Source organism: Pseudophryne corroboree, chromosome 2 (assembly GCF_028390025.1).
Source record: "Pseudophryne corroboree isolate aPseCor3 chromosome 2, aPseCor3.hap2, whole genome shotgun sequence".
NCBI classification, from domain to species: Eukaryota; Metazoa; Chordata; class Amphibia; order Anura; family Myobatrachidae; genus Pseudophryne; species Pseudophryne corroboree.
This window is the reverse complement of record NC_086445.1, coordinates 163,397,992-163,420,840: the sequence shown is the minus strand read 5'-3', so window position 1 is coordinate 163,420,840 and position 22,849 is coordinate 163,397,992. Positions and strand designations below refer to the sequence as shown.

The 22,849-nt window shown below is 48.7% G+C and overlaps 1 protein-coding gene across 1 annotated transcript in view; it reads right to left on the bottom strand.

The window, feature by feature from the left end:
* The window catches only part of INTS6 (integrator complex subunit 6), a 143,851-nt gene that overhangs the window by 5,521 nt on the left and 115,481 nt on the right, over positions 1–22,849 (bottom strand). The window contains exons 14-16 of the mRNA XM_063951958.1: positions 5,097–5,239; positions 4,450–4,681; positions 2,598–2,957 (exon numbers count right to left, since the gene is read on the bottom strand). Of these exons, the coding sequence (XP_063808028.1) occupies positions 2,598–2,957; positions 4,450–4,681; positions 5,097–5,239 (735 nt within the window). The remainder of the gene's footprint in view (positions 1–2,597; positions 2,958–4,449; positions 4,682–5,096; positions 5,240–22,849) is intronic.

The following is a 22,849-nucleotide window of genomic DNA, read 5'->3' as shown; positions in this document are numbered from 1 at the left end:
TAATGCCCAGGGATCCACCTGCGAGTGAACCCAGACGTGGCTGAAAAATCAAAGACGAGCCCCCACCAGATCTGCCTCCCCCCGGAAAGCCCCAGCGTCATGCGGTGGACTTTGCCGACGCGGGGTAGGACTTCTGCTCTTGGGAACTAGCTGTGTGCAGCTTTTTTCCCCTGCCTTTCCCTCTGGCAACAAAGGATGATCCACGAACCTTCTTGTTTTTATTGGAACGAAAGGACTGCATTTGATAATGAGGTGCCTTTTTTGTATGTTGCGGGGGAACATAAGGTAAGAAATTTGACTTACCAGCCGTAGCGACAAGATCCGAGAGGCCGTCTCCAAACAACTCCACCCCCTTGTAAGGCAAGGACTCCATATGCCGCTTTGAATCGGCATCTCCTGTCCACTGTCGGGTCCACAAGAGCCGCCTAGCAGAAATAGACATAGCATTTATTCTGGAGCTTAATAAACAAATGTCTCTCTGAGCATCCCTCATATACAAGGCAGCATCTCTGATATGCTCTATGGTCATTTGAATGGCGTCCCTATCTAAGGTGTCAATTTCCGTAGATAAGGAATCTGCCCATGCTACAACCGCACTACAAACCCAGGCCGATGCCATTGCCGGTCGAGCAATAGTACCGGAATGATTGTAAATGTGATTTAAGGTAATTTCCTGCCTGCGATCAGCAGGTTACTTGAGGTAAGCCGTATCCTGAGAAGGCAGTGCCACCTTTTTGGACAAACGTGTCAGCGCCTTGTCAACTTTTGGCGAAGATTCCCAGCGTATCCTATCAGTTTGTGGAAAAGGATACGCCATGAGAATCCTTTTGGGAACTTGGTCTCCTATCCGGAGATTCCCAAGCCTTTTCGCACAAGTCACTTAATTCAAATGAGGATGGGAAAGTGACCTCAGGCTTTTTCCCTTTATACATGTGTACCCTCGTGTCAGGGACAGGGGGTTCCTCAGTAATATGCAAAACCTCTTTAATGGCCATAATCACGTACCGTATACCCTTAGCCACCTTTGGCTGTAATTTTGCATCTTCATAGTCGACACTAGAGTCAGTATCTGTGTCATCGATCTGGGATATGGTGCGCTTCTGAGACCCCGAAGGACCTGGCGCCCCAGGGACAAGCATGGACTGGCTACCTGACTGATCCCTAGCTTCTGCTTTGTCTAATCTTTTATGCAATAGATTGACATTTGCATTCAAGACATTCAGCATATCCACCCATTCCGGTGTCGGCGTTGCCGACGGCGACCTAACATTCAAGCACTCCCCCTCCACATTAAGCGAGCCTTCCTCGTCAAACATGTCGACCCACGCGTACCGACACACTTCACCCACATATAGGGAACCCCTTTCCTGTAGACAGTATCCCTGTCAAGGCCCTTTGGAGAGACCGAGAGAGAGTAAGCCAGCACACACCCCAGCGCAATAACCCTGGAGACCAACACAAATTGTTTTTCCCCAGCAGCGCTGTATAATATGTAAACCGCCAATTATGTGCCCCCCCCCCCTCTCTTTTAAGCACCCTTTCACCGTGTGTAAGCAGGGGAGAGTCCGGGGAGCTTCCTCTCAGCAGTGCTGTGGAGAGAAAATGGCGCTGGTGAGTGCTGAGGGAGAAGCGGGCTTCTGTCCCGCTCAAACTTAGTGAAATATGGCGGGGGCTCTTTTATATACATGTACAGAGCCCACCTGTACATGTATATATTCTTTATGCCATGCAGAGGTTTATATTGCCGCCAAGGGCGCCCCCCCCTGCGCCCTGCACCCTTACAGTGACCGGAGTATGTGAGGTGTATGGGAGCAATGACGCACAGCTGCAGTGCTGTGCGTTACCTCAGTGAAGCTGAAGGCTTCTGCCGCCTGACGACTTCTGTCTTCTGTACTTCTAGCTCTGTGAGGAGAACGGCGGCGCGGCTCCGGGGGTGAACGCCCAGTAAGAACCTGCGTTCACCCCCTCTGGAGCTAATGGTGTCCAGTAGCCGAGGAAGCAGAGCCTATCTTTGACAAGAAGGTCTGCTCCTCTCTCCTCAGTCCCACGATGCAGGGAGCCTGTTGCCAGCAGTGCTCCCTGTGAAAAAGTAAAATGTAGAAAGAAAAAATCCAAACAAAAATGCTTCTAGGCAGAGAACTCTGGAGAGCTCTCTGCAGTGCACCCATCTTGCTCTGGGCACAGTGTAAAACGGAGGTCTGGAGGAGGGGCATAGAGGGAGGAGCCAGTGCACACCCAGAGTCCAAAGCTTTCTTAAAGTGCCCTATCTCCTGCGGAGCCAGTCTATTCCCCATGGTCCTTACGGAGTCCCCAGCATCCTCTAGGACGTTAGAGAAAAGCCAATTAACTCTTTCACATCTTAATTTGTATTGCACAAGTCTTTCATGAATCTATAACATTCCAAATATTCACTTACATCGGTTGTTATATACTCATGGTAACTTGTATAATAAGTTGCTAGCTCACCAGACATTAGGCCATTCATGGGAGGCCACAGAATACAGTAAGGAAAAGCAGAGAGGTCTTCTCACAAAGAGATAAGATAGACCATGTTCATGTATTACATTTGAAGAATTCGGTATGTGCCGTACACTTACTCCTTCCAGGCTTCCTGATCTCCTTCACGATCCGGGTTCTCAGCTCAGTGTTTACCTCCTCATAGCTCCGGCATGGTCGTAATCGCCTCATTTTGTGTGTAAATGCAGCTGCATCGTTTCCAAAGCAGTTTCCCAAGTCTCTAGATTCGCTTAGACTCTCAATAAATAGATCAGAGTTATTAGAACCAAAACCAGTGTCATCATCGTCTGTGGAGTCCACACTTTCCAGAGAGTTCAAGGAAACCTGGGACAAAGTCTCAAACTGCTCTAAGTTATCCGTGAACAGGTCTGTGGAGATTTGGTCCTCAACGTGATTTTCTACAGCATCCTCCGCCAAAATAATGTTATTCAAACCAGGGTCTGAAAACATGAGCGTATAACAAGCATTAGTGTGACAGATGTCTAATTCAAGGAGTTGGGGCACAACAAAAGGTTGACAGGATAGAGTCAAACACCAGTTTTGCCTTACAGTGGCAACTGCAAAAGCAGACATGCACTGGGTATCAGCACTTATGGCCAGGCTTGGACTGGCCCGCAGGGGTACAGGGGAAACCACCAGTGGGCTCCAATGCCTGGGGACCCACCTCCGGCTCCAAGGATCAGAATCCAGACTGTGCACTTGAATTATACACTATACATATGTTACCTTATACTGGACTATGGTGTATTTTTTACAGTGCATTGCTGTTATTAATCTTATACATTATCATGCATGCAGCAGCTGAATTTACTTTATATATTTAAAAGTTGCACTCTAATGGTTAGTCAAACCAATGAGGTGGCAGACCACACCCCCTCTGCAGATTGGCCACACCCCAAAATGGGCCCCTACCACTGCATTTCCCCGGTGGGCCCTACATGCCCCAGTCCGACACTGCTTATGGCAAAGGTGGCCGTCCTACATCATCTAGAAATACATGGTCAACACTGAAATGTAGAGGTCACGTACAAAACAAAACATTGTATATACATTCATTTTGTGATTTAAACAAAGAAATTGTAAATATTTTAAAAGATCTAGAGTTCAGAGTAGGCATACCAGTTATGATTATTAGATGCTTTGACATTTGGTTATTTGCATGACTGAATAAGCACCTAGTACACAAATGTAATTCAACTAAAATGTTAAAGGGTGTTTCCTCCTTTATAAGGGTTGGAACCTAACCCCCCCCCCCCCCCCTCCCCACCTTCCCGCAACTATCTCCACAAATAACCCTTTCCATGAGCTTACACTTTATTGGCCAACTACCATACAGAATATATGTACAGTATGTGCTGGAGCGGGTATAGACATCCTTCGTACTCCAGCTGCTGTGGAACAACAGAAACCAGCATGCCCTGTCACAGTTTTGCAGTTGGGGCACACTAAAATTGTGGCAGGGCATGCTGGGATGTACAGTTGGAGCGGCACAAGTAGCATACCCCTGAGCTAGATGATCCTGTTTATAACGGGATAACTCCGGCTTTCCACAGATCAGGAGCCAGCTGATATCCATTGCCCTGCATCAGTTCCCTTTCCTTCAACACAATTTAAAAGGTGAAAAACATTTAAAGGCCAATTCAATTACATGTGATCTGACACGGCATGATCTGATATGCACAGATTATACAATAGCACAACATTGTGGATTTTCCTGCACACCCCATTGTGTCTTCTCTATGGATCTGCTACTGAAGGGAAGTATTGCATGTCAGCACTATCATGTAGGAGTTTAAGATTTTGTCTTAAAGTTAAAAACATTGTAAACCAAAGGTAAAATATAAAAAAAAATATGTTTAAACTTTACAGAGAATTAAAAAAAAATAATAATAACAAAACCCCAAAACAACCTATGCCAGATTGAATACATACCCTTAAGTACACCGTCTGTTTTTGGCAGGTCTGGCAGAGCTTGTGTTCCAGGAGATGGGGGACCTTTCCCTCCTATGTGATTGTTTGTGACAGGCGATGGAGGTCTGCTACGTAGCAACGGTGACATACATCGCCTCCGTTTAGGAATCCCCAGCATGTTGGGCTCTCCTGGGCGCTTGTGCTTATTCTGGTGACCCGACACAAACTCATCGGCCTCATCAATCATCATCCCCTGTGTGGACAACATATGGGAGATTTAGAAGAGATTAAATAGGTCTACTGACAATAAAACAGATCAGCAGACTGGCCAGGCCATGACTCGCATATGCACAGGCTTGAGACAGGAGCTGGGGCTACACTATGAGCAATGTCATAAGGACTCCTCTCCAATCAATAACATGGGCACCCCGTCATTTACTTGTTCACTAGAGATACATTCTGAGCTCCCAAACTGCACTGCCCAGTGACAGATCTCAGATTGGTTCATTCAGACTCTCCAGGCCTGGTTGGGAACTGGTTTATTAACTCTCTGCTTTCACATCACCTTTATTTCTATTAGTCATTCAGCGGCTGGCTGCCAAGTTCTAGTATAATCACTCTTAAAACATGAAAAGCAAAAACACAAGACAGAACCTAGAACACGCTACCTTTTTGTCCAATTTAAACGGATTTCCAAACGTATGCAATCTCTTGGGCTGATCAGCGTCCAGCTCTCTCAGAGGTGAAGGGATGTTCCTCAGATACTCCTGGTAGTTTCCCATCTGGACTATGGGTATACTGTGCATCTGGTCTGTGGAGAGATGGATTTAGAACATGGCAGCCAGTAACATTTACTACACAAAGCCATTTTTGGAATAGCAAAAAAAAATAATAAGAATTTACTCACCGGTAATTCTATTTCTCGTAGTCCGTAGTGGATGCTGGGAACTCCGTAAGGACCATGGGGAATAGCGGGCTCCGAAGGAGACTGGGCACTCTAAGAAAGAATTAGGACTACCTGGTGTGCACTGGCTCCTCCCTCTATGCCCCTCCTCCAGACCTCAGTTAGGGGAACTGTGCCCGGAAGAGCGGACACAATAAGGAAAGGATTTTGAATCCCGGGTAAGACTCATACCAGCCACACCAATCACACCGTACAACTCGTGATACTATACCCAGTGAACAGTATGAACAACAACTGAGCCTCTCGAATAGATGGCTCCAAACAATAACCCTTTAGTTAGGCAATAACTATATACAAGTATTGCAGACAATCCGCACTTGGGATGGGCGCCCAGCATCCACTACGGACTACGAGAAATAGAATTACCGGTGAGTAAATTCTTATTTTCTCTGACGTCCTAGTGGATGCTGGGAACTCCGTAAGGACCATGGGGATTATACCAAAGCTCCCAAACGGGCGGGAGAGTGCGGATGACTCTGCAGCACCGAATGAGCAAACTCAAGGTCCTCCTCAGCCAGGGTGTCAAACTTGTAGAATTTTGAAAACGTGTTTGAACCCGACCAAGTAGCAGCTCGGCAAAGTTGTAAAGCCGAGACCCCTCGGGCAGCCGCCCAAGAAGAGCCCACCTTCCTCGTGGAATGGGCTTTTACAGATTTAGGATGCGGCAGTCCAGCCGCCGAATGTGCAAGTTGAATTGTGCTACAGATCCAGCGAGCAATAGTCTGCTTTGAAGCAGGAGCACCCAGCTTGTTGGGTGCATACAGGATAAATAGCGAGTCAGTTTTTCTGACTCTAGCCGTCCTGGAAACATATTTTCAGGGCCCTGACTACGTCCAGCAACTTGGAATCCTCAAAGTCCCGAGTAGCCGCAGGCACCACAATAGGTTGGTTCACATGAAAAGCTGATACCACCTTAGGAAGGAATTGGGAACGAGTCCTCAATTCCGCCCTTTCCATATGAAAAATCAGATAAGGGCTTTTACATGACAAAGCCGCCAATTCTGATACACGCCTGGCCAAGGCCAACAGCATGACCACCTTCCACGTGAGGTACTTTATCTCCACGGTTTTAAGTGGCTCAAACCAATGCGACTTTAGGAAATCCAACACCACGTTGAGATCCCAAGGTGCCACTGGGGGCACAAAAGGGGGCTGAATATGCAGCACTCCCTTTACAAAAGTCTGAACTTCAGGCAGTGAAGCCAGTTCTTTTTGGAAGAAAATCGACAGAGCCGAAATCTGGACCTTAATGGAACCCAATTTTAGGCCCATAGTCACTCCTGACTGTAGGAACTGCAGAAATCGACCTAGCTGAATTCCTCCGTTGGGGCCTTCATGGCCTCACACCAAGCAACATATTTCCGCCATATGCGGTGATAATGTTTTGCAGTCACATCTTTCCTAGCTTTAATCAGTGTAGGAATGACTTCCTCCGGAATGCCCTTTTCTTTTAGGATCCGGTGTTCAACCGCCATGCCGTCAAACGCAGCCGCGATAAGTCTTGGAACAGACAGGGCCCCTGCTGCAGCAGGTCCTGTCTGAGCGGCAGAGGCCATGGGTCCTCTGAGATCATTTCTTGAAGTTCTGGGTACCAAGCTCTTCTTGGCCAATCCGGAACCACGAGTATAGTTCTTACTCCTCTCCTTCTTATTATTCTCAGTACCTTGGGTATGAGAGGCATAGGAGGGAACACATAAACCAACTGGTACACCCACGGTGTCACTAGAGCGTCCACAGCTATCGCCTGAGGGTCCCTTGACCTGGCGCAATATCTTTAGTTTTTTGTTGAGGCGGGACGCCATCATGTCCACCTGTGGCCTTTCCCAACGGTTTACAATCATTTGGAAGACTTCTGGATGAAGTCCCCACTCTCCCGGGTGGAGGTCGTGTCTGCTGAGGAAGTCTGCTTCCCAGTTGTCCACTCCCGGAATGAACACTGCTGACAGTGCTATCACGTGATTTTCCGCCCATCGGAGAATCCTTGTTGCTCCTACTTTCGCCAACCTGCTTCTTGTGCCGCCCTGTCGGTTTACATGGGCGCCCGCCGTGATGTTGTCTGACTGGATCAGCACCGGCTGGTGTTGAAGCAGGGGTCTTGCCTGACTTAGGGCATTGTAAATGGCCCTTCGTTCCAGAATATTTATGTGTAGGGAAGTCTCCTGGCTTGACCATAGTCCTTGGAAGTTTCTTCCCTGTGTGACTGCCCCCCAGCCTCGAAGGCTGGCATCCGTGGTCACCAGGACCCAGTCCTGTATGCCAAATCTGCGGCCCTCTAGAAGATGAGCACTCTGCAGCCACCACAGAAGAGACACCCTGGTCCTTGGAGACAGGGTTATCAGCCGATGCATCTGAAGATGCGATCCGGACCACTTGTCCAACAGATCCCACTGAAAGATCCTTGCATGGAAACTGCCAAATGGAATTGCTTCGTAGGAAGCTACCATCTTTCCCAGGACTCGATGCACCGACACCTGTTTTGGTTTCAGGAGGTCTCTGACTAGAGATGACAACTCCTTGGCTTTCTCCTCCGGGAGAAACACTTTTTTCTGGTCTGTGTCCAGAACCATCCCCAGGAACAGTAGACGCGTTGTAGGAACCAGCTGCGACTTTGGAATATTCAGAATCCAGCCGTGCTGTTGTAGCACTTCCCGAGATAGTGCTACGCCGACCAACAACTGCTCCCTGGACCTCGCCTTTATAAGGAGATCGTCCAAGTACGGGATAATTAAAACTCCCTTTTTCCGAAGGAGTATCATCATTTCGGCCATTACCTTGGTAAATACCCTCGGTGCCGTGGACAGACCAAACGGCAACGTCTGGAATTGGTAATGACAGTCCTGTACCACAAATCTGAGGTACTCCTGGTGAGGAGGGTAAATGGGGACATGCAGGTAAGCATCCTTGATATCCAGTGATACCATGTAATCCCCTTCGTCCAGGCTTGCAATAACCGCCCTGAGCAATTCCATTTTGAACTTTAACCTTCTGATATAAGTGTTCAAGGATTTCAAATTTAAAATGGGTCTCACCAAACCGTCCGGTTTCGGTACCACAAACATTGTGGAATAGTAACCCCGTCCTTGTTGAAGGAGGGGTACCTTGATTATCACCTGCTGAGAATACAGCTTGTGAATCGCCTCCAGCACTGCCTCCCTGTCTGGGGGAACTGTTGGCAAGGCTGATTTGAGGAAACGGCGAGGGTGAGACGTCTCGAATTCCAGCTTGCACCCCTGAGATACCACTTGTAGAATCCAGGGATCCACCCGTGAGTGAGCCCACTGGTCGCTGAAGTTCCGGAGACGGGCCCCCACCGCACCTGGCTCCGCCTGTGGAGCCCCAGCGTCATGCGGTGGACTTAGAGGAAGCGGGAGAGGACTTTTGTTCTTGGGAAGTGACTGTATGGTGCAGCTTTTTCCCTCTACCTCTGCCTCTGGGCAGAAAGGACGCGCCTTTAACCCGCTTGCCTTTCTGGGGCCGAAAGGACTATACCTGATAATACGGTGCTTTCTTTGGCTGTGAGGGAACATGGGGTAAAAATGTCAACTTCCCAGCTGTTGCTGTGGAAACGAGGTCCGAGAGACCGTCCCCAAACAATTCCTCACCTTTGTAAGGCAAAACCTCCATGTGCCTTTTAGAATCTGCATCTCCTGTCCACTGCCGAGTCCACAATCCTCTCCTGGCAGAAATGGACATTGCATTAATTCTAGATGCCAGCCGGCAAATATCCCTCTGTGCATCTCTCATGTATAAGACTGCGTCTTTAATATGCTCTATGGTTAGCAATATAGTGTCCCTGTCGAGGGTATCAATGTTATCAGACAGGGAATCTGACCATGCAGCAGCACTGCACATCCATGCTGAAGCAATAGCCGGTCTCAGTATAATACCTGAGTGTGTATATACAGACTTCAGGATAGCCTCCTGCTTTCTATCCGCAGGCTCCTTTAAGGCGGCCGTATCCTGAGACAGTAGTGCCACCTTCTTTGACAAGCGTGTGAGCGCTTTATCCACCCTAGGGGATGTCTCCCAACGTATCCTGTCCTCTGGCGGGAAAGGGTACGCCATTAGCAACTTTTTAGATATCACTAATTTCTTATCGGGGGAAGCCCACGCTTCTTCACACACTTCATTCAACTCATCAGATGGGGGAAAAACCACTGGTTGCTTTTTCTCCCCAAACATAATACCCTTTTTTGTGGTACCTGGGTTAATGTCAGAAATGTGCAACACATTTTTCATTGCCGTAATCATGTAACGGGTGGCTCTGTTGGAATGTACACTAGTCTCATCGTCGACGACACTGGAGTCAGTATCCGTGTCGACATCTGTGTCAGCCATCTGAGGTAGTGGGCGTTTGAGCCCCTGATGGCTTTTGAGACGCCTGGGCAGGCACGGGCTGAGAAGCCGGCTGTCCCACATCTGCTATGTCGTCAAACCTTTTATGTAAGGAGTTGACACTGTCGCGTAATTCCTTCCACATATCCATCCACTCAGGTGTCGACCCCGCAGGGGGTGACATCACATTTATCGGCACCTGCTCCGCCTCCACATAAGCCTCCTCATCAAACATGTCGACACAGCCGTACCGACACACCGCACACACACAGGGAATGCTCTGACTGAGGACAGGACCCCACAAAGTCCTTTGGGGAGACAGAGAGAGAGTATGCCAGCACACACCACAGCGCTATATAATGCAGGGAGTTACACTACACAAGTGATTTACCCTATAGCCGCTATATATATAGTATTTGCGCCTAAATCTCTTTTTTACCCTATTGAGCCTGGAAATTGCAGGGGAGAGCCTGGGGAGCGTCCTTCCAGCGGAGCTGTGAGAGGAAATGGCGCCAGTGTGCTGAGGGAGATAGCCCCGCCCCTTTTTCGGCGGACTTCTCCCGCTTTTATAATAATAATGTGGCAGGGGTATTTTACACATATATAGCTTCTTAGGCTATATTATGTGTGATTAGCCACTTTAAGGTACTCTAATTGCTGCCCAGGGCGCCCCCCCCCCCCAGCGCCCTGCACCCATCAGTGACCGGAGTATGTGGTGTGCACAGGGAGCAATGGCGCACAGCTGCAGTGCTGTGCGCTACCTTAATGAAGACCGGAGTCTTCAGCCGCCGATTTCCGTGAAGATCTTCATGCTTCTGGCTCTGCAAGGGGGACGGCGGCGCGGCTCCGGGACCAGACGACCGAGGCTGGGCCTGTGTTCGATCCCTCTGGAGCTAATGGTGTCCAGTAGCCTAGAAGCCCAAGCTAGCTGCAAGCAGGTAGGTTCGCTTCTCTCCCCTAAGTCCCTCGTTGCAGTGAGTCTGTTGCCAGCAGATCTCACTGAAAATAAAAAAATAAGAATTTACTTACCGATAATTCTATTTCTCGTAGTCCGTAGTGGATGCTGGGGACTCCGTCAGGACCATGGGGTTTAGCGGCTCCGCAGGAGACAGGGCACAATAATAAAAGCTTTAGGATCAGGTGGTGTGCACTGGCTCCTCCCCCTATGACCCTCCTCCAAGCCTCAGTTAGGATACTGTGCCCGGACGAGCGTGCATAATAAGGAAGGATATTGAATCCCGGGTAAGACTCATACCAGCCACACCAATCACACCGTACAACCTGTGATCTGAACCCAGTTAACAGTATGATAACAGCGAAGGAGCCTCTGAAAAGATGGCTCACAACAAGAATAACCCGATTTTTGTAACAATAACAATGTACAAGTATTGCAGACAATCCGCACTTGGGATGGGCGCCCAGCATCCACTACGGACTACGAGAAATAGAATTATCGGTAAGTAAATTCTTATTTTCTCTAACGTCCTAAGTGGATGCTGGGGACTCCGTCAGGACCATGGGGATTATACCAAAGCTCCCAAACGGGCGGGAGAGTGCGGATGACTCTGCAGCACCGAATGAGAGAACTCCAGGTCCTCCTCAGTCAGGGTGTGCCCCTGACCAAGTAGCAGCTCGGCAAAGTTGTAAAGCCGAGACCCCTCGGGCAGCCGCCCAAGATGAGCCCACTTCCTTGTGGAATGGGCTTTTACCGATTTTGGCTGTGGCAAGCCTGCCACAGAATGTGCAAGCTGAATTGTACTACAAATCCAGCGAGCAATCGTCTGCTTAGAAGCAGGAACACCCATCTTGTTGGGTGCATACAGGCTAAACAGCGAGTCAGATTTTCTGACTCCAGTCGTCCTGGAAACATATTTTCAGGGCCCTGACAACGTCAAGTAACTTGGAGTCCTCCAAGTCCCTAGTAGCCGTAGGTACCACAATAGGTTGGTTCATGTGAAAAACAGAAAACACCTTAAGGAGAAATTGAGGACGAGTCCTCAATTCTGCCCTGTCAGAATGAAAAATTAAGTAAGGGCTTTTATATGATAAAGCCGCCCATTCTGACACACGCCTGGCTGAAGCCAGGGCTAATAGAATCTTCACCTTCCATGTGAAATATTTTAATTCCACAGTGGTGAGTGGATCACCAATGTGACTTTAGGAAACTCAAAACAACATTGAGATCCCAAGGTGCCACTGGGGGCACAAAAGGAGGCTGTATATGCAGTACCCCTTTTACAAACGTCTGAACTTCAGGCACTGAAGCCAGTTCTTTCTGGAAGAAATTTGACAGGGTCGAAATTTGAACCTTAATGGACCCTAATTTTAGGCCCATAGACAGTCCTGTTTTCAGGAAATGTAGGAAACGACCCAGTTGGAATTCCTCTGTAGGGACCTTCTTGGCCTCACACCACGCAACATATTTTCGCCAAATGCGGTGAACATGTTTTGCGGTTACATCCTTCCTGGCTTCGACCAGGGTAGGGATGACTTCATCTGGAATGCCCTTTCAGGATCCGGCGTTCAACTGCCATGCCGTCAAACGCAGCCGCAGTAAGTCTTGGAACAGACAAGGCCCCTGCTGGAGCAGGTCCTTTCTTAAAGGTAGAGGCCACGGTTCTTCCGTGAGCATCTCTTGAAGTTCCGGGTACCAAGTCCTTCTTGACCCAACCGGAACCACGAGTATCGTTCTTATTCATCTCCTTCTTATGATTCTCAGTACTTTTGGTATGAGATGCATAGGAGGGAACACATACCCTGACTGGTACACCCACAGTGTTACCAGAGCGTCCACCGCTATTGCCTGAGGGTCCCTTGACCTGGCGCAATATTTGTCTAGTTTTTTGTTCAGGCGGGACGCCATCATGTCCACCTTTGGTTTTTCCCAACGGTTTACAATCATGTGGAAGATTTCCCGCTGAAGTCCCCACTCTCCCGGGTGGAGGTTATGCCTGCTGAGGAAGTTTGCTTCCCAGTTTTCCACTCCCGGAATTAACACTGCTGAGAGTGTTATCACATGATTTTTCGCCCAGCGAAGAATCCTTGCAGTTTCTGCCATTTCCCTCCTGCTTCATGTGCCGCCCTGTCTGTTTACGTGGGCGACTGCCGTGATGTTGTCCCACTGGATCAATACCGGCTGACCTTGAAGCAGAGGTCTTGCTAAGCTTAGAGCCTTGTAAATTGCCCTTAGCTCCAGTATATTTATGTGGAGAGAAGTCTCCAGACTTGATCACACTCCCTGGAAATTTTTTCCTTGTGTGACTGCTCCCCAGCCACTCAGGCTGGCATCCGTGGTCACCAGGACCCAGTCCTGAATGTCGAATCTGCGGCCCTTTCATAGATGAGCACTCTGCAGCCACCGCAGAAGAAAACACCCTTGTCCTTGGAGACAGGGTTGTCCGCTGATGCATCTGAAGATGCGATCCGGACCATTTTCCCAGCAGATTCCACTGAAAGGTTCTTGCGTGAAATCTACCGAATGGGATCGCTTTGTAAGAAACCACCATTTTTCACAGGACCCTTGTGCAATGATGCACTGATACTTTTCCTGGTTTTAGGAGGTTCCTGACTAGCTCGGATAACTCCCTGGTCTTCTTCTCCGGGAGAAAAATAAGATTTTACTTACCGATAAATCTATTTCTCGGAGTCCGTAGTGGATGCTGGGGTTCCTGAAAGGACCATGGGGAATAGCGGCTCCGCAGGAGACAGGGCACAAAAAGTAAAGCTTTTCCAGATCAGGTGGTGTGCACTGGCTCCTCCCCCTATGACCCTCCTCCAGACTCCAGTTAGGTACTGTGCCCGGACGAGCGTACACAATAAGGGAGGATTTTGAATCCCGGGTAAGACTCATACCAGCCACACCAATCACACCGTACAACTTGTGATCTAAACCCAGTTAACAGTATGATAACAGCGGAGCCTCTGAAAGATGGCTTCCTTCAACAATAACCCGAATTAGTTAACAATAACTATGTACAATTATTGCAGATAATCCGCACTTGGGATGGGCGCCCAGCATCCACTACGGACTCCGAGAAATAGATTTATCGGTAAGTAAAATCTTATTTTCTCTATCGTCCTAGTGGATGCTGGGGTTCCTGAAAGGACCATGGGGATTATACCAAAGCTCCCAAACGGGCGGGAGAGTGCGGATGACTCTGCAGCACCGAATGAGAGAACTCCAGGTCCTCCTTAGCCAGAGTATCAAATTTGTAAAATTTTACAAACGTGTTCTCCCCTGACCACGTAGCTGCTCGGCAAAGTTGTAATGCCGAGACCCCTCGGGCAGCCGCCCAAGATGAGCCCACCTTCCTTGTGGAGTGGGCCTTTACAGATTTAGGCTGTGGCAGGCCTGCCACAGAATGTGCAAGTTGGATTGTGCTACAGATCCAACGAGCAATCGTCTGCTTAGACGCAGGAGCACCCATCTTGTTGGGTGCATACAATATAAACAACGAGTCAGATTTTCTGACTCCAGCTGTCCTTGCAATATATATTTTTAATGCTCTGACAACGTCCAGTAACTTGGAGTCCTCCAAGTCACTTGTAGCCGCAGGCACTACAATAGGCTGGTTCAGATGAAATGCTGACACCACCTTAGGGAGAAAATGCGGACGAGTCCGCAGTTCTGCCCTGTCCGAATGGAAAATCAGATATGGGCTTTTGTAAGATAAAGCTGCCAGTTCTGACACTCTCCTGGCCGAAGCCAGGGCTAGAAGCATGGTCACTTTCCATGTGAGATATTTCAAATCCACCGTTTTTAGTGGTTCAAACCAATGAGATTTTAGGAAGTCCAAAACCACATTGAGATCCCACGGTGCCACTGGAGGCACCACAGGAGGCTGTATATGCAGCACTCCCTTAACAAAGGTCTGGACTTCAGGGACTGAAGCCAATTCTTTTTGAAAGAAAATCGACAGGGACGAAATTTGAACCTTAATAGATCCCAATTTGAGACCCATAGACAATCCTGATTGCAGGAAATGTAGGAATCGACCCAGTTGAAATTCCTCCGTCGGAGCACTCCGATCTTCGCACCACGCAACATATTTTCGCCAAATTCGGTGATAATGTTGCACGGTTACTTCCTTCCTTGCTTTAATCAAAGTAGGAATGACTTCTTCCGGCATGCCTTTTTCCTTTAGGATCCGGCGTTCAACCGCCATGCCGTCAAACGCAGCCGCGGTAAGTCTTGAAACAGACAGGGACCCTGCTGAAGCAAGTCCCTCCTTAGAGGTAGAGGCCACGGATCTTCCGTGATCATCTCTTGAAGTTCCGGGTACCAAGTCCTTCTTGGCCAATCCGGAACCACTAGTATCGTTCTCACGCCTCTTTGCCGTATAATTCTCAATACTTTTGGTATGAGAGGCAGAGGAGGAAACACATACACCGACTGGTACACCCAAGGCGTTACCAGCGCGTCCACAGCTATTGCCTGCGGATCTCTTGACCTGGCGCAATACCTGTCCAGTTTTTTGTTGAGGCGAGACGCCATCATGTCCACCATTGGTCTTTCCCAACGGGTTACCAGCATGTGGAAGACTTCTGGATGAAGTCCCCACTCTCCCGGGTGAAGATCGTGTCTGCTGAGGAAGTCTGCTTCCCAGTTGTCCACTCCCGGGATGAACACTGCTGACAGTGCTATCACATGATTCTCTGCCCAGCGAAGAATCCTTGCAGCTTCTGCCATTGCACTCCTGCTTCTTGTGCCGCCCTGTGTGTTCACATGGGCGACTGCCGTGATGTTGTCCGACTGGATCAACACCGGTTTTCCTTGAAGCAGAGGTTCTGCCTGGCTTAGAGCATTGTATATTGCTCTTAGTTCCAGAATGTTTATGTGAAGAGACGTTTCCAGGCTCGTCCATACTCCCTGGAAGTTTCTTCCTTGTGTGACTGCTCCCCAGCCTCTCAGGCTGGCGTCCGTGGTCACCAGGATCCAATCCTGTATGCCGAATCTGCGGCCCTCCAATAGATGAGGACTCTGCAACCACCACAGAAGAGACACCCTTGTCCTTGGAGACAGGGTTATCCGTAGGTCCATCTGAAGATGCGACCCTGACCATTTGTCCAACAGATCCCTTTGGAAAATTCTTGCGTGGAATCTGCCGAATGGAATTGCTTCGTAAGAAGTCACCATTTTTCCCAGGACTCTTGTGCATTGATGTACAGACACCTTTCCTGGTTTTAGGAGGTTCCTGACAAGCTCGGATAACTCCTTGGCTTTTTCCTCCGGGAGAAAAACCTTTTTCTGAACCGTGTCCAGAATCATCCCTAGGAACAGCAGACGAGTTGTCGGCATTAACTGGGATTTTGGAATATTCAGAATCCACCCGTGCTGTTTTAGCACTTCTTGAGACAGTGCTAATCCCATCTCTAGCTGTTCTCTGGACCTTGCCCTTATTAGGAGATCGTCCAAGTATGGGATAATTAATACGCCTTTTCTTCGAAGAAGAATCATCATCTCGGCCATTACCTTTGTAAAGACCCGAGGTGCCGTGGACAATCCGAACGGCAGCGTCTGAAACTGATAGTGACAGTTTTGTACAACGAACCTGAGGTACCCCTGGTGTGAGGGGTAAATTGGAACGTGGAGATACGCATCCTTGATGTCCAAGGATACCATAAAGTCCCCCTCTTCCAGGTTCGCTATCACTGCTCTGAGTGACTCCATCTTGAACTTGAACTTCTTTATGTACAGGTTCAAGGACTTCAGATTTAGAATAGGCCTTACCGAGCCATCCGGCTTCGGTACCACAAAAAAAGTGGAATAATACCCCTTCCCTTGTTGCAGAAGAGGTACCTTGACTATCACCTGCTGAGAGTACAGCTTGTGAATGGCTTCCAAAACCGTCTCCCTTTCGGAGGGGGACGTTGGTAAAGCAGACTTCAGGAAACGGCGAGGTGGATCTGTCTCTAATTCCAACCTGTACCCCTGAGATATTATCTGCAGGATCCAGGGATCTACTTGCGAGTGAGCCCACTGCGCGCTGTAATTTTTGAGACGACCCCCCACCGTCCCCGAGTCCGCTTGAGAAGCCCCAGCGTCATGCTGAGGCTTTTGTAGAAGCCGGGGAGGGCTTCTGATCCTGGGAAGGAGCTGCCTGTTGCTGTCTCTTCCCTCGACCTCTGCCTCGTGGCAGATATGAATAGCCCTTTGCTCTCTTATTTTTAAAGGAACGAAAGGGCTGCGGTTGAAAGGTCGGTGCCTTTTTCTGTTGGGGAGTGACTTGAGGTAGAAAGGTGGATTTCCCGGCTGTAGCCGTGGCCACCAAATCTGATAGACCGACTCCAAATAACTCCTCCCCTTTATACTGCAAAACTTCCATATGCCGTTTTGAATCCGCATCGCCTGTCCACTGTCGCGTCCATAAAGCTCTTCTGGCCGAAATGGACATAGCACTTACCCGTGATGCCAGTGTGCAGATATCCCTCTGTGCATCACGCATATAAAGAAATGCATCCTTTATTTGTTCTAACGACAGTAAAATATTGTCCCTGTCCAGGGTATCAATATTTTCAATCAGGGACTCTGACCAAACTACCCCAGCACTGCACATCCAGGCAGTCGCTATAGCTGGTCGTAGTATAACACCTGCATGTGTGTATATACTTTTTTGGATATTTTCCATCCTCCTATCTGATGGATCTTTAAGTGCGGCCGTCTCAGGAGAGGGTAACGCCACTTGTTTAGATAAGCGTGTTAGCGCCTTGTCCACCCTAGGAGGTGTTTCCCAGCGCTCCCTAACCTCTGGCGGGAAAGGGTATAATGCCAGTAATTTCTTTGAAATTATCAGCTTTTTATCAGGGGCAACCCACGCTTCATTACACACGTCATTTAGTTCTTCTGATTCAGGAAAAACTATAGGTAGTTTTTTCACACCCCACATAATACCCTGTTTAGTGGTACCTGTAGTATCAGCTAAATGTAACGCCTCCTTCATTGCCAAAATCATATAACGTGTGGCCCTACTGGAAAATACGGTTGATTCGTCACCGTCACCACTGGAGTCATCGCCTGTGTCTGGGTCTGTGTCGACCGACTGAGGCAAAGGGCGTTTCACAGCCCCTGACGGTGTTTGAGTCGCCTGGACAGGCACTAATTGATTGTCCGGCCGTCTCATGTCGTCAAACGACTGCTTTAGCGTGTTGACACTATCCCGTAGTTCCATAAATAAAGGCATCCATTCTGGTGTCGACTCCCTAGGGGGTGACATCCTCATATTTGGCAATTGCTCCGCCTCCACGCCAATATCGTCCTCATACATGTCGACACACACGTACCGACACACAGCAGACACACAGGGAATGCTCCTAACGAAGACAGGACCCACTAGCCCTTTGGGGAGACAGAGGGAGAGTTTGCCAGCACACACCAAAAGCGCTATATATATATATATACATCAGGGATAGCCTTATAATAAGTGCTCCCTTATAGCTGCTTTGTTATATCAAAATATCGCCATAAATTTGCCCCCCCTCTCTGTTTTACCCTGTTTCTGTAGTGCAGTGCAGGGGAGAGACTTGGGAGCCGTCCTGACCAGCGGAGCTGTGAGAGGAAATGGCGCCGTGTGCTGAGGAGATAGGCCCCGCCCCTTTTCTGGCGGGCTCGTCTCCCGCTATTTAGAGAAATCAGGCAGGGGTTAAATATCTCCATATAGCCTCTGGGGGCTATATGTGAGGTATTTTTAGCCTTTATATAGGTTACATTTGCCTCCCAGGGCGCCCCCCTCCCAGCGCCCTGCACCCTCAGTGACTGCCGTGTGAAGTGTGCTGAGAGGAAAATGGCGCACAGCTGCAGTGCTGTGCGCTACCTTTAGAAGACTGCAGGAGTCTTCAGCCGCCGATTCTGGACCTCTTCTGACTTCAGCATCTGCAAGGGGGCCGGCGGCGCGGCTCCGGTGACCATCCAGGCTGTACCTGTGATCGTCCCTCTGGAGCTTGATGTCCAGTAGCCAAGAAGCCAATCCATCCTGCACGCAGGTGAGTTGACTCCTTCTCCCCTCAGTCCCTCGCTGCAGTGATCCTGTTGCCAGCAGGAATCACTGTAAAATAAAAAACCTAGCTAAACTTTTTCTAAGCAGCTCTTTAGGAGAGCCACCTAGATTGCACCCTTCTCGGCCGGGCACAAAAATCTAACTGGAGTCTGGAGGAGGGTCATAGGGGGAGGAGCCAGTGCACACCACCTGATCTGGAAAAGCTTTACTTTTTGTGCCCTGTCTCCTGCGGAGCCGCTATTCCCCATGGTCCTTTCAGGAACCCCAGCATCCACTAGGACGATAGAGAAACATCCTTTTCTGGACTGTGTCCAGAATCATTCCTAGGAACATTAGACGTGTCGTCGGAAAAAGCTGCGATTTTGGAATATTTAGAATCCACTCGTGCTGTCGTAGAACTACTTGAGATAGTGCTACTCCGACCGCCAACTGTTCTCTGGACCTTGCCCTTATCAGGAAAGCGTCCATATTTCTTTTAGGAAGAATCATCATTTCGGCCATTACCATGGTAAAGACCCGGGGTGCCGTGGACAATCCAAACGGCAGCGTCTGAACTGATAGTGACAGTTCTGTACCACGAACCTGAGATACCCTTGGTGAGAAGGGCAAAATTTGGACATGTAGGTAAGCGTCCCTGATATCCAGTGACACCATATCGTCCTGGTTCGCTATCACTGCTCTGAGTGACTCCATCTTGATTTGAACCCTTGTATGTAATTGTTCAAATCTTTTAGATCTCACCGAGCCGTTTGGCTTCAGTACCACAATATAGTGTGGAATAATACCCCTTCCCTTGTTGTAGGAGGGGTACTTTGATTATCACCTGCTGGGAATACAGCCTGTGAATTTTTTTTTTTTTTTTTTCCAATACTGCCTCCCTGTCGGAGGGAGACGTTGGTAAAGCAGACTTCAGGAACTTGTGAGGGGAAGACGTCTCGAATTTCCAATGTACACCTGGGATACTACGTGTAGGATCCAGGAGTCCACTGCGAGTGAGCCCACTGCGTGCTGAAACTCTTGAGATGACCCCCCACCGCACCTGAGTCCGCTTGTATGGCCCCAGCGTCATGCTGCGGACTTGGCAGAAGCTGTGGAGGACTTCTGTTCCTGGGAATGGGCTGCCTGCTGCAGTCTTCTTCCCTTTCCTCTAACCCTGGGCAGATATGACTGGCCTTTTGCCCGCCTGCCTTTATGGGTACGAAAGGACTGAGACTGAAAAGACTGTGTCCTTTTCTGCTGAGATGTGACTTGGGGTAACAAAAGTGGATTTTCCAGCTGTTGCCATGGCCACCAGGTCCGATGGACTGCCCCTTTATACGGCAATACTTCCATGTGCCGTCTGGAATCTGCATCACCTGACCACTGTCGTGTCTATAAACATCGTCTGGCAGATATGGACATCACATCTACTCTTGATGCCAGAATGCAAATATCCCTCTGCGCATCTCGCATATATAGAAATGCATCCTTAAAATGCTCTATAGTCAATAAAATATTGTTCCTGTCAAGGGTATCAATATTTTCAGTCAGGAAATCCGACCAAGCCCCCCCAGCGCTGCACATCCAGGCTGAGGCGATTGCTGGTCGTAGTATAACACCAGTATGTGTGTATATACTTTTTAGGATATTTTTCAGCTTCCTATCAGCTGGCTCTTTGAGGGCGGCCGTATCTGGAGACGGTAACGCCACTTGTTTTTATAAGCGTGTGAGCGCCTTATCCATCCTAAGGTGTGTTTCCCAACTCGCCCTCACTTCTGGCGGGAAAGGGTATACCTCCAATAATTTTCTATCGGAGGAAACCCACGTATCATCACACACTTTAATTTATCTGATTCAGGAAAAACTACAAGTAGATTATTCCCACCCTACATAATACCCTTATTTGTGGTACTTGTAGTATCAGAAATATGTAACACCTCCTTCATTGCCCTTAACATGTAACGTGTGGCCCTAAAGGAAAATACGTTTGTTTCTTCACCGTCGACACTGAAGTCAGTGTCCGTGTCTGTGTCTGTGTCGACCAACTGAGGTAAATGGGCGTTTTTACAAGCCCCTGACGGTGTCTGAGACGCCTGGACAGGTACTAATTTGTTTGCCGGCCGTCTCATGTCGTCAACCGACCTTGTGTTGACATTATCACGTAATTCCTAAATAAGCCATCCATTCCGGTGTCGACTCCCTAGAGAGTGACATCACCAATACAGGCAATTTGCTCCGCCTCCTCACCAACATCGTCCTCCTACATGTCGACACACACGTACCGACACACAGCACACACACAGGGAATGCTCTGATAGAGGACAGGACCCCACTAGCCCTTTGGGGAGACAGAGGGAGAGTTTGCCAGCACACACCAAAAACGCTATAATTATACAGGGACAACCCCTTATACAAGTGTTTTCCCTTATAGCATTTTCACATATGTAATCATATCGCCAAATAAGTGCCCCCCCCTCTCTGTTTTAACCCTGTTTCTGTAGTGCAGTGCAGGGGAGAGCCTGGGAGCCTTCCTCACAGCAGAGCTGAGCAGGAAAATGGCGCCGTGTGCTGAGGAGAATAGGCCCCGCCCCCTAAAACTGCGGGCTCTTCTCCCGGAGTTTGTGAGATCTGGCAGGGGTTAAATACATCCATATAGCCTCAAGGGCTATATGTGATGTATTTTAGCCATAAAAAAGGTATAATACATTGCTGCCCAGGGCGCCCCCCCCAGCGCCCTGCACCCTCAGTGACCGCTGGTATGAAGTGTGCTGACAACAATGGCGCACAGCTGCAGTGCTGTGCGCTACCTTATGAAGACTGAAAGTCTTCTGCCGCCTGTTTCTGGACCTCTGGACCTCTTCAACTTCGGCATCTGCAAGGGGGGTCGGCGGCACGGCTCCGGGACGAACCCCAGGGTGAGACCTGTGTTCCGACTCCCTCTGGAGCTAATGGTGTCCAGTAGCCTAAGAAGCAAATCCATCCTGCACGCAGGTGAGTTTACTTCTCTCCCCTATCCTCGTAGCAGTGAGCCTGTTGCCAGCAGGACTCACTGAAAATAAAAAACCTAACTTAAACTTTTATTCTAAGCAGCTCAGGAGAGCCACCTAGATTGCACCCTTCTCGGCCGGGCACAAAAATCTAACTGAGGCTTGGAGGAGGATCATAGGGGGAGGAGCCAGTGCACACCACCTGATCCTAAAGCTTTTATTATTGTGCCCTGTCTCCTGCGGAGCCGCTAAACCCCATGGTCCTGACGGAGTCCCCAGCATCCACTTAGGACGTTAGAGAAAAACTAATAAATACTTTCTTTACTAGAAGCTCAGGAGAGCCCCTAGTGTGCAACCAGCTCGAGCCGGGCACAGATTCTAATTGAGGTTTGGAGGAGGGGCATAGAGGGAGGAGCCAGTGTAGTCCTAATTCTTTCTTAGAGTGCCCAGTCTCCTTCGGAGCCCGCTATTCCCCATGGTCCTTACGGAGTTCCCAGCATCCACTAGGACGTCAGAGAAATTTAATTTTTTTTAAATTCTATACTTTTAAAAGTAAACTAAACAGAAACCAGTGCAACCTGTCTAGACATGTCCTATGGGCAGATTATGGTCCCAGGTTTGGATACAATTCTTTAAAATAGCCTTTGTGTTATACGTTCTTCCTGTAGTATTTCATCTCCACATCATATTACCCTTGGCTGATGTACAATAACCAAGCTATAATACAGGATTTTACTTACACTTTGTGTCCGTTCTCTACTGAATCAACAGAATCTCCATGTGGGCTCTTACAATGGTCCAGCGATTCACATCTAGAAGACTACCTGTTGCCAATAGGCAGCTGTGTTATAGCCACCCTCTGTAATCTTCCTTTGATGCCAAGTCCACATGAATGGGGTATGGAGAGTGTAATACTGGGCGATCTGAGCCACCATGGCACAAGCTGCCAAGGGCATTATCAGTTTTAAGAGGAGGTATCTTAACCAATAAGAAAATCGGTACAAATGTACTTTGTATATTAGTAAACTATTACAATCAGACCTTCCATAACAAACTGTGCTCCTAATCTGTATGATCCTTGCTTCAAAACATGTTGGTGGAGTTGATCTTTCTATTGAAATCAGAAATAGAACGTTTGCATCTGTAGGGCTCCTGTTACATGC